The 14,879-nt window shown below is 37.4% G+C and overlaps 2 protein-coding genes across 3 annotated transcripts; both read left to right on the forward strand.

Annotated features, from left to right (window-relative positions):
• The first annotated feature begins 833 nt into the window (after window positions 1-833).
• ssx2ipa (synovial sarcoma, X breakpoint 2 interacting protein a) lies at window positions 834-11,230 on the forward strand. Of its 2 annotated transcripts, none has more exons than XM_038301609.1 (14): window positions 834-949; window positions 2,863-2,992; window positions 3,202-3,359; window positions 4,074-4,280; window positions 5,193-5,303; window positions 5,390-5,525; window positions 5,640-5,715; window positions 5,792-5,972; window positions 6,268-6,409; window positions 7,003-7,139; window positions 7,234-7,407; window positions 7,490-7,607; window positions 9,890-10,046; window positions 10,763-11,230. In XM_038301609.1, exons 2-14 carry the CDS (start codon window positions 2,959-2,961, stop codon window positions 10,899-10,901), a joined length of 1,770 nt encoding a protein of 589 aa, XP_038157537.1. In that variant the 5' UTR covers window positions 834-949; window positions 2,863-2,958; the 3' UTR covers window positions 10,902-11,230. The 2 variants fall into 2 exon arrangements, with proteins under 2 accessions (XP_038157537.1, XP_038157538.1); XM_038301610.1 differs by lacking the exon at window positions 834-949 and adding an exon at window positions 958-1,067 and having other exon boundaries at window positions 2,864-2,992.
• Window positions 11,231-11,315: 85 nt separating this feature from the next.
• On the forward strand, window positions 11,316-14,374 carry gng5 (guanine nucleotide binding protein (G protein), gamma 5). The gene is made up of 3 exons (XM_038301612.1): window positions 11,316-11,501; window positions 13,671-13,813; window positions 13,913-14,374. The coding sequence occupies exons 1-2, from the start codon at window positions 11,421-11,423 to the stop codon at window positions 13,794-13,796; spliced, it is 207 nt and encodes a 68-aa protein (XP_038157540.1). The 5' UTR covers window positions 11,316-11,420; the 3' UTR covers window positions 13,797-13,813; window positions 13,913-14,374.
• The last annotated feature ends 505 nt before the right edge of the window (window positions 14,375-14,879 follow it).

Raw genomic sequence — 14,879 nt, forward strand, 5'->3', positions numbered from 1 at the left:
TTTACCAGGAGTTGGAGCCTCTGGAGAGTTTTTAAGTGACCAACTGCAGGATTGTTCAGTGAATCTTTTCTAATGTGAATGTCATCCAAGAAATTATTATACTTACAGTGAAAGACTGCTGCACCCTCGGTGGAGGAGTTACATGACCAACGGAGCAAAAAGTCTGTCTGAACGATAAGTTGACAGAGTTCACTATAAAGTCCAACAACTAGTCCCCACTCAATGATTGAGGGATTCAGGGCTAGGGTGGATGTTCGGACACAGTAATGCACCAGGGGGCGTTATCACAGATCCTTCCTCCCAGCAGCTCTAAGACTTTATAACCACCACTTTTCCCAACAACCTCAATAGTTATTACATCCATGCTGATTTTACACAGTTTATACCTTATGCAGTTAAATAACATGCTGCTGTCATTTTGCACATCTCTGATGCTGCAATTTTCAAATATCCATTACTGTAAAAATGTCCATAGCTGTATATTGGTTATTTATTCTCCAGGTGCACAGTGTTCTATTGTTAAACCTTTACAGTACAGTAATTTATTTGTTTAACTTTTAACTCTTCACTATTATGTTATTGTTATGCACTTTTCTAAGGCCTACAGTTCTCTGACCATTTTTACTATAATCTTTATGCTGCTGTAATCACTAGAATCTATTCTGTTTTATTCTAACGTCAAAACCAGTGAGGTGCCGTCTACCTCTTATGGCCACCAGGGGGCGATGCAGTATCCTTCTTACACCTGTTCTCTTTTAAACAATCCTTCGCCGTACAGGTTTGTCCAATAAACGCCTGGCACACTGGTTGCCTAACTACGCTCCCACCAATAGCAACCCAGTTTGGTTGGTCGACACCGAAGCAGTCTTCAAAAAAAAAATACACAGCCAGTGAACAGCAGGAGTGTGAGTAGACCTGTCGGTGAGCAGCCCCAGTTGGTTGTGATAAGGTAGACTTTGTTTTATTTATTAAGTTTAGCGCAGTATATAAACTGAGCTATGCTAAAAACTGAAGGTATTTTCATGCCTCGATAATTAAAACCTCTCCATAAACTTGGAAAGTCGAGGTTAGTTGACCTCTTCCACGCCCTGTATACTAGTTGGTTATATTTATGATGTTTTAGCTTAGCATAGCTGTCAGTTAAATTAACAAGCTGCGGTTGAAAGCGTGGAGTTAGATACCGAATTGAGTCAATTACTCTATATTACAAATTATTACCGTTTGGAAACCCTAACTGTGAAGTTAGGTCAACTGACAAGGTTGAGTTTTCATTATTTTGTTTAATTAATATTACTTATGTTAATGACCATGCTAACTATAACCGCTTTTAAACGAATACGTGTTTGTAAGTGTCCGTTAAATTAACTGCCCAACTTTAACCGCCGGACTGTAGCTATTTCAGCTGTTTTCTGTTGCTTGATAAGAGCTGTAGTTTACCCCTTGCTCACACTGGCTCCGGTGCGGTTACCGAGCCGACAGAGACCGCAACTCCCGCACACCCCCTCTCACACCGCCCTTTTGATTACGGTGCAGTGCGGCTCTGCGGCTCCGGCAACAGGTCCGGAGATTTAACAGAAGTTCACTTGAGTTCACGTAACTTCACGCGATAACACGGCCCAAATAAGGATATTTGCGAGAGCTTGTTGCGGAGGTTCTCCGGCACGCCGCAAGGATAGCTTTCTTGCGGAATTTTCTGCAGCGCCGGAGTGTCTCGGTAACCGCAGCCGGACAGCTCAGCAGCCGGTGAGAGAGGTTTACGTCTTTTTAATGACTTGGAATCACTGCGGCGCCGCACCCACCGCACCGCAACGGTAAGACCGGAGTCGGTGTGAGCCTGGGGTTATCTGAACTTTCCTCTCACGCAAACACAGCTTTAGCTCCCAATTTTCTTTGCCTTCCTGAGCGCCAATGCTCAAGTTTTAACCTCCGTTTGTGATTGTACTGTGGCTGTAAAGTAATGGGAGTGGCTGTTGTTTACTCTCCCTGGTTCAGCCTTTAGCACTAAGGTATTTTATTAGTGTAATCATTCCCTGAAGGCATATAAGTTTAATAAATAAATTAAAAAAGGTACTTCCTAATACTCTGACGCTGACCATGGAAAACATTTGTCTAATAAGAAATACATAACTCCTCTATCTCCAACATGGCTTCTGTTGGGCAGGATTTCTTTACCCAAGCATCTGAACATTTTGTTGGAAGTTGGAAAACATGATTAGTGTAGGAATGGAGTGAGTTTGTAGAATTGATCTGATTTAATAATAACTTTCTAGGATGCATTTTTTCCCCTAGTAGCATCACAGAGTTGTGTTAAATGTTCTATAATCATGTATTTTTCTGCACTAAAACACAAAATAAGGCCTGTCGTTGAAGGGGGTAGTAGAGGCTGGTATTTTTCATACAGCAATTACACTTGAAAGGAAAATGCCATGGCCTGGAACACAAAGGGACAACTAGAGGTGTTGACTTGTCCTCTGATCTTAGCTGAAATGCAGGATGCTGCCAAGAAACAAGTCAGATTAATGGAGATCTGGTCTTGCAATGACCACAAAATTACTTTCTTCTAACATGTAATGCATTCAAGGGTCTAGTAAAGTAGTTGTTTTGGCTACTAAAGAGAGACCAACCCATGTTTGTCGAGGGGTTATAATGTTATGATGCCTGATCTGTGTTTTTTTTTTTTTTCTTTGGCAATGCTCTCTTAAAGATTATATCAATGTTTAGATATCTGTGACTGAAGAGAGGTTGTGCCTCGGTTCCAGACTGATACCCCCTCTCAGCTAAATCTGTCAGATAATCCTGTGTAGCTGAAGCATCAGCCCAGATTATTACCGGTCTGTCTCATGGTTTGATGCTCTTTTGCAAGGCTCTGGTCCAGTGAGATTTTTTTGGACTGCTCATACACCTCTGTGCTGATGATAACTCATGAAGTCACATCCTGTGTCCTGACGTTCCTGTGCAATGGGAGAGTGGAGAGTAACTAATGCATCTATGGGTAATTTCCTTTCATTTTCGTTGGTATTTCAGGACCTGGAAGGCCTATATTCCTGTTTTTTTTTTTTTTTTGAAATCTGCTCTAGGTGACCCAAATTTCCATCCTTATTTATAGAATTGACCCAGTTAGAGCTGCTCAATTGGAGCCACAATAGATTCAATGTACAAACGCTTTCTCTCTTCTCTTCTCTTCTCTTCTCTTCTCAAAAGATCCTGAGAGTTCAAGAATATCACATGTGACTATATCTCCCTCAAGACATCATCATGTGGCGGCATACGCTTTGCCCTTGTCAAAGCAGTCCTACAGTGTGATAAGTGCCTTTTGTACTGAAGATAATGTTCTTCAGTGCATTTCATATCTCAATCAGGTAGGAAAATGTCTATTGTTGTTTAATTCATTAATGTGTTTAAAATAATTCAGTTGTAATCCATAGAGTATTTTCAGACTTTTTTTGTTTTCATCTAAATCTCTTATGAGAAAAATAAATTGAAATGGTACATAAAATATGTAAAATAGGTCAGAAAATGAACTTAACTGTGCTTTTCCTCCCCTAAGTTTGGGATTTCTTAAAAAAGTATCCCAAAAGGCTTGTATACTAGTATAGGTGCAATTAATTCAGGAATCTGGGTTTATAACATCATGAAATATGTTGAAAGTTTTTTTTTTCCAGTTCTATTAATGTAGACAAAATAAACTGTGTAGGTTTAACCTCTTAAGATTAAAGTCTTTTTCTTTTAAGCTATGCAAGGAAGAAAATGCAAAAGAGTGTGAATGTGATCTTAAACAGTTATCCTTATTTAAGTGGGGAGCAAGCACCATCATTTAAAATCTGTATTTTTATTTTAACAGTAGAATGCTTTGATTTAAATAGTCATTTTGTGCGATTTTTTTTTTTTTTTTTTTTTTTTTTTTTTTTTTTTAGTCTGTGAGAAATTGGTCCAATTGGCTTTTTTTAAATGAATTTTCTTATACAGATGAACTTAGCTGAGGCTTTAAAATGAGGTCTTTGAACACTAACCATGCAGATAATTTGACACAGTCATGGACTGATAATGTGATAATTATTATTTTTTTCTTCTAGGAGCTAGCCTCACTCGGCCTCTCCATGTGTCTTGAGGACAGATCACCAGAGGGAACAAGCCTAAATGCGGTGCCAGCTCTTAATGCCATGTATGAACTGCTCCAAATTCATAAACGAACTATGTGCACTTTAGAGAAGATGGAAGAAGAACAGCTAAAACAATCGAGCACATTGGAGCACTTGCAGATAAGCAATTCCAGACTGAAGGCAAGTATATCTGTGGCTCTTGATTAATTATGGAACATGGATATTCATGTTTGCCTTTGAACATGTGTGTCATAAATTTGAAAGGACCAATAATTATTCATGATTATTAACATCCTTGGAGTGCTTAACTTATTACACATGTTTTGTTTTTCATTTGTCATTGTTGAAGTAGTCTGCCTCCAACCGGTGATACATTTCGAACGGTCTCCTACTCTGAAAGGAAATAAAATGTTTGGGGGGGAAATAGCTGAAGGTTTCTGGGTCTGCTGCTTCAGTTGATGATTTCTTCTCAGGTGTTGCATCACCCAAAATGGAGTTATAGAGCACTTTTCAATTTTACAGTACACAATCTGCTATATTTAATTTACCATTAAGTTTAAACATTCGATACTTTTGAAACGTCGTCTTTTGCCCCTCAGTCTCCTTTCATAGCTCTAAATTAGCGTCCACGAAGCAGCAGGGTAGGCTATCTTTACTTGAAGTGAGAGCATTGTGCACACAAATGACCACCTGGCAGGAGCATTGGCATGGATCATTTGCTGCAGGGAGTTTTAATAACCTGGTTACTTGTATAGCTTTAGCCCTACGGTCGCTATCAAACTCCTATGCCAGATGAAATCAGTCTGTGTCTCCATTGGAAAAAAACCTAGAGGTCAAGTCAACAAATATGACGTATCCAGAGTTTAAAAACTGGGAGTCTGTTTTGGCATTCAGAGCCGACACAAGACCCTGACCAAGAGTAATGTGTCTGTATAGATTTGATATACTAGCAATAACATTTTAGAGCAACTTGTCTGTAGGCAGCTTGAGAAATTACTTAATATTTAAATCACATAAAACTGTTGTACAGTAGGGCGGAGGCTTTTAGCTTAGGACATAGTTCTAAGGTTGTTCTGTTTGTGTTTTCTAAAGGACCAGTTGGAGCTGTCAAAAAGGGAGAATTCCGGTCTGCACGAGACGGAGAGGCAGCTTCAGCTGAAAATAAAGACGCTACAGAGCTGCCTAAAGACTGAGAAGGAGGAGGTAGAAGTTTACCTGTGTACTGTTAGAAACCTGATGACTGTTAACTGGTTAAAGCTTGACTGGCTCCTCTACTCCAATATTCACAGGTTCAGAAGCTCCAAAGTATCATCTCTAGTCGTGCCTCTCAGTATAGTCATGATGCCAAGAGAAAAGAGAGGGAAGCTTTAAAGCTGAAGGAACGCCTCAGTCAGCTACTTGTTGACAGGAAGGACAAGAAAATAGGTAAATCTTAGCTTTAGTTAACCTCTATATTATATTACTATATTTACTATATTATTACTATATTATCTGTTTTATAAAGAAATCATTTAAGTCTGGCATTTTATTTTTTTAAAGCCATTGATGTTTTAAATTGCTTGGGACGATCTGATGGAAAAAGAAGTGTATGGAGGACGGCAAAATTAGCAGCAAGGTATTATGCACGACAATCTCTCTATTAAGTGTTTTATTTGTTGAGTTATTTTCAATCTAATTTTCTCTTTCTGCAGCCATGAGAGTGACATGTACAAAACTTTGCTGTCTGACTATGAGACAAGTCAGAAGGCTTTAATTATGGAGAACGCAGAGCTTAAGAAAGTCCTCCAGCAGATGAAGAAGGAGATGATTCACATTCTGACTCCGCGGCATCAACCTGCCAGTGGAGCCGCTGCTGATGACAGCCAGGAACAGGTTTGTAAAATAGACAAAAGGGCAAAATGAATGAGATGGAAGTAAAGATTAGAGCCTGGTCAAAAGAAGAGATTGTGTTTAATGGACAGCCATCCAAGTTTAGGCAGCTGTATAGGAAAAACCTCACTTATTTTGCCTTTACTTCTCTTCTCTCTCATTGATATTTTAGGAACCTATTCCCTATGACAAAACTGAGTCGTAATTGTTGGTTCTTAACCTTTACCCCTTTGTCTTCCAAGTTTAGTTTTGCAATGTTTTACTCTATGCTTTAACAGATGATGTTTTTGTTTTGAAGGTTGAGTTTGATGAAGAGAGAGCAGGAGACACAAGCAGAGAAGCTTTGGACCAGTCCTGTGAACATGCAAGGGAGCAACTCCTCAACAGCATCCGCCAGCAGTGGAGGAAACTGAGAAACCATGTGGTAAAACTAGACCAAGGTATACGTGCTGTTTCATCATTCACTCCAATATGTTTCTTAAAGGAAAACTCAGCCTTTAATTAGCTTGTGCTAATTAAAGAAAATAAAGAAACTAGAGTGACTTTGGCTGTAGTTTCTCAAAGTTAATGAAATCATAAATACATTTCAGTAGATCAGAGAGTGAATTTCCAACCTGCAACCAACTTGACTTTAGTCAAGTAATTAATAGTAGTTATAGTAGTACACATCATTTTAAATTGGGAGAAAAAGGATTGATGGTTTTCAAAGTCGTTACATACAGGAATCTGGAAAGGGTGGCGTGTATTACTCCACCTTAAGTAAACCTTTCTCTGCTTGGCTTATTTAGTAACTAAACTTTTTAACCCGAGCTTCTTTTACGAGCTGCTTAAGGATTGTTGAACATTATACCTCAAGACTCGTCAAACATTCTAATGATGAGACTGGGACTTTAACTATGCCATTCTACTGTGTGTGTTAATGTACTGTAATCTAAACATGACACTAATTTTTGACTTTTCAAGAAAGAAATATAAATGCTTTATGCTGGGAAGCACTTTCTTTATAATCAACCCTGAATTTCTGTTTGGTTAGCCTCCCACATGCAGAATCAGATGGAGTCAAACAAAGAAATGATACCGTTGGAAACTCATGAGGATGAGATGGAGAGGATGAGGCAGGAAGTCCAGCAGTGCAAAGAGTTCATTCAAACACAGCAGCAACTTCTCTTGGTCAGCATCATCTAGTTATTAAATGAAAAATCAGCAAATTCATTAAAGGTGAAGGTTAATGATTGATATATATATATATATTTTTTTTTATTAGCAACAACTAAACACGTCATTTGATGATGAGACGGCAGTTTTCCTGAACGGCTGCTACACACTGGAGGAGAAGGAGCGCCTAAAAGAAGAATGGAAGCTCTTTGAGGAGCAGAAGAGAAACTTTGAGAAAGAGAGGAGGAACTTCACAGAGGCTGCTATTCGGCTGGGCCGAGAAGTAAGTGCTGATGGAGGTCATTTTAACTTAACCTGCTGCAAAGACTTCAGTATTATATACATAAATATTCTACATTCTGCAGAAAATGGCCTTTGAGGAAGACCGTGCTGCATGGCTGAAGAATCAGTTTTTGAACAGTACGCCCTTTACAGATCGCAGGAGATGTTCCTCATCAGATGGACAAAGTGCCTTATCAATCAGTGAGTAAATGTAGAAAAAGATGGAAAATTTCATGGATGTTGTCCTCTAATGGTTCAATATAATCTGACTTGTCTGCACCTTTCAGGTTGTAAGTACATAAAGAAAAATAAAAACATCAGGACAAAATGTTCCTAATTACTATGCTTAGGTCCAGTTATGATGCTGCATTGTATGGGATGGAAAAAGATTCCCTCTGAACCTCCCTATAACCATCCACTGATCTCTATTTTATTCACTGGATTGCTGATAGACTGTAAAAACTGAATTCACCTTCCACCATCTTGGTATTCCCCACCTTCTTGGAGTTGCGCCATAAAAATGCCTGTAATGTAATTACCATAACAATGGAAAAAATACATGTATATTACATGTACATCATCAAGTTAGCACATTTGGCACATCTTCAGATAGTGTTTGTGTAATATTATTAATATCTAACTAAAGTATTATTATGCTCTCACAAATTCTGTTGTAATGGATTTGTATAATATGTTATATTACATGATTTAAGGACTTTATGGACTCCATACTCCGTATACAATGTGATGTGCCTATTCTTTAACATGAATTATAATAATGTACTGATGCAATGAAACAGCAAGTTTGTGTTGAAGGGATGAATTTATCTTTATTTTAAAAGTCCTAGGCCCCCCTTAAAATGAGAACATCATTACTCTTCGATGCTGTAGCGCAAGTATAGTTTACATTCCAACTGGCCTAGCTAGGGAGTACCAATATGGCGCCCCGCCTATCAGCAATCCAGTGAATAGAGATCAGTGTAACATCCCACTCCTGCTTTCAGAGGTTGAACTCTGTCAGCTGGTGTGAGCACACATGACTGTATCAGTGACAGGCTATGAAGTGCGAGGAACAGGTGGTCTCATTGGCAGGGCGGCGCTCCCCCCTTAGATAATGGAAGGGAAAGTGCTGAGCCCTGATAAGCAGACCTAAGCAAGTGTAACTTTGAAAATAACTGTATTTCTTTCATCGCACTGACACAAGGTCGCCCAACTGGTTTTTTGCATATACGTGCAAATAAGCAGGTAAATGTGTTTTAAAATGGTTTCAGCTGTAATTAGGCAATCAAACTGTCTGTCAAGCAGCACAATGGCTTTACAGGGCATTGATGACAACAGATGGCACAACGGCCCTGATTTTACTGGTATGGTAGGTCTGCTGTGGTTCAGCCCTGCCCCTAAGGGAATATTGCTTGCTTGCTTTAAATAGATCTATATTGTAGCACTCTAGAACTAATGTGGCTGTAATATGTATCACGGTATCTGCCTTAAATATCAAGTTGAGATCCATAATACTCGATTCGTTTTGTTTGTTTTCACTATTTGAAATGAGGACCGGGGAGAAAAAGGTCAGAATTTAAATTGTAATGGACTTTGTTTATATAAGTTAGATTTGAGGTGTTGTGTTGGGCATTAATTATTCTATTGGGATTTTCTTCTTTATCTTTATTGTAAATTGCTCTGTACTGTGTTGGCTTTCCTGTTTGGGAAGACGTTGACATCCATCTGTGAAAATATGCCATATAACTATACTGGCATACTTTAACCACAGAATATTTACGTTTAATCATGGGCAAAAGAATTGAGTCACTGTTTGAACTAGTTGAGAAGCAGCTAAGCACATTTAATTACTTTATTAAAAGGATCTTAAGCAAGTCTAAGCAGCTCTATTAAAGCAGAGTTTTGACTTGGAACCTGATCTTTGGCTTTTCAGTGTTTAATAAAATGAGGAAAGATCTCAATGTTTTTTTTTTTTTCTGTATTAATCAGAAGGGTTGGAATACAATTAACTTATGAGAGTTTGTAATTTGTCAGTGGAAGACTTCCGTCTCCTTGGAGTGATGCAGCCTAACTGCATCATCCATTGCTAAATTGCATTTTCAATGTTTTTAGAGCCATATGCTAATTCAACTTGACTATCAGATTGGCTTATTGATTGTTGAGCACCAAGTTAAACAAATTTAATTGTTTCTTAAAATTTGTTGAAATGACCAAGATCTTGAGCTTCATTAACATCTTTAAAATGTTTACCTCAGAGCTGCATGATTGATTTAAACAGAAAAGCTATGCAATATCTGTATCTGCAACATTGCAAAAGCAGAGAATGGTGAAAAGGCAATATTTGGTTGCAGAATGTATTTTTGTTGTTATTGATTTACTTTAACTGTTGTTCTGCAGTTATATTCTTAATAAGTCTCATTGATTCTGTCCTGTCTGCAAATCTGCTCTGATTTTTAATTCTATGATTTCTTGCATGGCGGCAGGGAGTGAACCAGAGATCAGGATGTCCTCTGTGAAAGCCAAGCGCTCAAAATCCCCAATCTACAGTACCTTCTCAACTCCTAAACCGTCACGGACTTCCCTCGTGCCATCCACTGCTGAGCTTTACCGGGCACTGCGTCTCCTATCAGACAGCAGGGAGTACGCCTATTTTCCAATTTAGATCATACTTTTTTTTTTTTCATTAGGGCAACACTATGCAAATGTTGACCCAAGTATTAGCTTGAGATAGATTAAATTATTTTTATTTTAGGTCATTATACAGCAATTGGCACCTATCAAAGCCCTGTGCTGGCTGCTCCTCAGAATCTCTCCTATATAACCTTAGCAGAGGTCTCAAACTGGTTCCAGAAAGGGCCATGTGGCTGCAGGTTTTCTTTCCAACCAAGCAATAGCACACCAGACTCCATTAATCTCATCAAGTCATCATGTTAAGACTGGACAGCAGGATTATGTCCCTGATATAATGACATGTGTAATGGGGAAGATTGGGGCAGAAATCTGCACGATTATCTTTCCATGTGAGCCTCCATTTAGTTTCCTTACCTGATCAGACATATTTTTTTGGTTCTCTAATGTAGGATTTAATCTCGAGGGATATACCCCTCAAGGGTCTTTACAAGTAACCTCTCAGTGTACTGCTCCAAAATGTTCTGCTATCAGATTCTAAAACAAAGGGAGGCTTTTCAATTCTGCTACAGTGACCAGTTTCTGTCAGGGACGCTGGATGCTATAGGTGTGGTGCCCCTAGTGGCGAAAACTTGCACAGTGTTGCTTTAAGATTGAGACTTCTCACTGTATCATAGATCACTCACTAACCTTGCTGATCTGTTTTTTTTTTTTCCTTAAAAATTCAGTTCCTCCAAGCATTCAAATCGAGGACAGTGGCAAGAGTCAAGCACAACAGAAGATCAACATCCTCATGTCAAGTCCAGTATTCAAGCTCACACTGGTGAAATGAGTATTTTCACATTTGATGATCACAGTGTCACTTAAAAAATAAAAACGTTTATCTTTATAGGTTTGTTAGAATAGGTTTGTTTTGTTTGTTTTTTTCCCTGTCTTCCCATGCTGGACTTGAGCACCTAATTGTTTCACTGCCAGCAGCGATGAACACTCATTTTCTACAAATACATGTATCATTCACCGCATTGATCAAATAAGCACTTTATAAGTTTATCGTTCACCTTTATTCCTCTAAAGCCTGGTCACTACTGACAGTTTAGATTTATTTATCAATTAAGGAGTAACTTAATTTTATAGCATTTTTAAATATTGAGTATATAAATTAAAGGTTTTGATCAAATGGAGCAATGGAAGTATGATGGAATTTGGCACAATAAAGATTTTCCTTTCAAAGTGTTTCGTTTCCTGTTTACTCTGGCGCCCTCTGGCGTCACCAAGAGATAACAACAATCGGAATCCGGATGTTCTCATCTTTGCTTTTGTCAAAGCATCGTAGCCCTAATAACCGCTACTAGCGCCCAGCTTTTTAAAAACAAATATACAAGCATAATGTCAAGCTCTTCGAACTTGGTCAGCATGAAAAAGGCGGTACAGCAGCTCCGCTTCGAGGCGAGTATACCCAGAGTGAAGGTAAGCAGTGTTTTCTGGTGAATAACCAACTGATCCGCTAACTAACAGCTGCTATCGGCCTCACTACAGGCCACGATCAACAGGCAGGGCAACAGTTTGGCTTATTAACATTAAAGAAACGCGTAACTCGTTAACGTGTTTTTTTTCATTTGATTAAGGATTTTGAACTATCGAGTTAGCTGTATGTAGCAACAAAGGCTAATATTCAGTATAAAGTAGAACACGAAAAACGTCTCTAAGAGTTTTCATTCCAATAATATGAAGAGGTTTATATCAGTATGTTTATAAAACACTGCGATGTCTCATAGTAAATACAGAAGAGGATTAGGGCCGCTGGGGAAAAAAAGTTAACTGATTTTAAACTTATTTCAGTTTTATATGGGAAAAGTCAGAATTCTGACTTAAATCTCAGAATTCTGACTTAAATCTCAAAATTCTGACTTAAATCTCAGAATTGTGACTTTTTTTCCCTCTGAATTATGACTATAATCTCTGGACTAGGACTATAATCTCAGAATTCTGACTTTTTTCTCTGAATTCTGACTATAATCTCTGGATTATGACTATAATCTCAGAATTCTGACTTTTTCCCTCAGAATTTTGAATTTTTTCTCAGAATTCTGACTAATCTCAGAATTATGACTTAAACTCAGAATTATGACTATAATCTCTGGACTATGACTATGATCTCAGAATTCTGACTTTTTTCTCTGAATTAGGACTATAATCTCTGGGTTATGACTATAATCTCAGAATTCTGACTTTTTCCCTCAGAATTTTGACTTTTTTCTCAGAATTCTGACTTTACTCTCTGAATTCTGATTTTTTTTCCCCTGAATTATGACTATAATCTCTGGATTATGACTATAATCTCTGGATTCTGACTGTTTCCCTCAGAATTTTCACTTTTTTCTCAGAATTCTGACTTTAATCTCAGAATTTTGACTTTTTTCCTCTGAATTATGACTATAATCTCTGGACTATGACTATAATCTCAGAATTCTGACTTTTTTTTCTCTGAATTATGACTATAATCTCTGGATTATGACTGATCTCAGAATTCTGACTTTTTCCCTCAGAATTTTCACTTTTTTCTCAGAATTCTGACTTTAATATCAGAATTTATAATCTCAGAATTCTGAGACTATAATCTCAGAATTCTGACTTTAATCTCAGAATTCTGACTTTTTTTTCCTCAGAATTCTGACCATACTTTCAGAATTCTAACTATAATCTCAGAATTCAGTGCATATTAAACTGAAATAAAAGTTAAAAATCAGTTAACTTTTTGTCCTTTTTCAGTGGCCCTAATCCTCTTCTGTAAGTAAACATAATAAACCTATATACTGGAATTATTTTTGTTGGCAGAGTTCTAGACAAAGTCATGATTATACAATCCTAACGAAGACTGCTGAGTTTAGTGGCTGACCAATAGACTCACTGACTAAACAAGGATAGTGAATCACTAAAAGGGTTGCCATAGAAACTGGCTGTTGATAATGCTCTATGTGATGCATTTTGGTAGGAAGTTGAGTGGAAGGAAAAAAATAATTGGACTAATTATCGGTGTGACCAAAGCTTAATAAATCCAAAGGAACAAATACAGCCACAAGCTTTATATAGTAGCCCAAAAACTTGTTTTGTCTTAGATTTTGCATCTTCTCTAAGCCAAAACAAGTTTTTGGGCTACTATACAAGGCTTCCAGCTCAATGCTAATTCTGTCATTTTGAATTGAAAAGGCTTCCTAGATGGGAAGCGAAACGTCTTCAAACTTGGAAAAAAGTCCAGTAGATTAACTTTTTTTGGAAAAAATATTTTTTTTGATCAATCAATAATCGGATAGCCAAAGGCTTCTTTCAGAAGACTTTTGACTAAATAAAACCCGGTGAAACTAAAACGTATCCACGTGAGGAGTTGTGGGAAGAGTGTATTGACCGCAAAATGTATATATTTTTTTGTTTTTATTTAATTTTTTAAGAGGGTTGCTTTGTCAGCTAATGGCATGTCTCTATACTTCAGTTACCAATTATTACAAAACTTCTGAATAATTGATTAAACACGATTGATCCATTTAATTGTTTCTGCCTTAATTTTTTATATTTCTATTTAATCTCCCAGTTTTTAATTTTGTATTTTTATTACTATCCTGATTCCTCTCTGGTTTCAAGGTTTCACAAGCAGCTGTGGACCTGCAGCAGTTTTGCCTGCAGAATGCCTTGCAGGATCCATTGCTGACTGGAGTGTCCTCCAGCACCAACCCCTTCAGGCCACAGAAAGTCTGCTCCTTCTTGTAAAAGTGTCATCTTTATTGGTATGCAGGCCTTACATAAATAACACAAGCACCTTGTATGACTTGTATGTCTAGAAAGTAGTGCCTTTTAGTAATTGCTTCTGTGTGTTTATCCTGCAGGCCTTCATTTAGATGCTTCAGGGAAATGTTGACCTCAGCACTGCTCCACTTGCCAAGCCATTATACTGCCACAGGAATCGTAGAACTCATTGAAGATGTATCAGGAAAATCAATTTATTATTATTGGTGACATTAAAATGAAAAATTTTAGTTTTTTTTTGTTTTGTTTTTTATGGCACACACTGTGATTTATTTTTTTGGGGGGTAAATAATTGTGCCTTTTTCTATCAGTGGTCTTTATTGCTGTGGACTTTTGTATTTAAAAACAATAAAAAAAATTCATAACTACAAGGCTTTCTTTGAACTTTTAAATAGTTTGAATATTTTAGATGAAATCATTTTACATGGGAAGTTTGTAGACGGGCCAGCTAAAGGTTTTAATGAAAGTTTAATGCAATGAATATTTTTTTAATCTGGTGGAGAAAAAAAAATATTTAATGAGACCTAGGTTGTAAAAAATGTTATAGAAAAGATTCCAAAATTACAGCATCATCTCTGGAGAATTTACAAGGCAGCTATAGCTTTTATTTTTTCTGTGGTTTAGTTGCTTGTACAATTATGAGGTTTAAAAAAAAATTACCAAATTAAAGTGTTGTTTCATATATTTTCATAACCCTTACATTAAATTATTTGTTGCTAAAATATTAGATAAGATGTAGCCGGAAGCCTTTTGACTACACTTGTTAGAAATCTAGCTTTTATAGAAAAGTGAAATTTAGAAGCTCTTAGAAATGCAGTTTGCCAAAAGCCCTGTAAACAACATGAAATAAATTAAAAGGAGAGGCTTTTCCCATATGACACGGCAATTAAGCTTTTTGACAAATGCAAAAGAGGAGAAGCAGGTTCACCTCCAGCAGGAATGTTATGCAATGCAAAATCAATCAGATCCAGTGAAGTAGATTGAGTTGTTCCAGAGGAATACAAAAGCACATCGTCTAAAGATGATTTCATGGATAATGTCTCCAGT

Source organism: Cyprinodon tularosa, unplaced genomic scaffold, assembly GCF_016077235.1.
Source record: "Cyprinodon tularosa strain WSP-4 unplaced genomic scaffold, ASM1607723v1 ctg47, whole genome shotgun sequence".
Taxonomy (NCBI): Eukaryota; Metazoa; Chordata; class Actinopteri; order Cyprinodontiformes; family Cyprinodontidae; genus Cyprinodon; species Cyprinodon tularosa.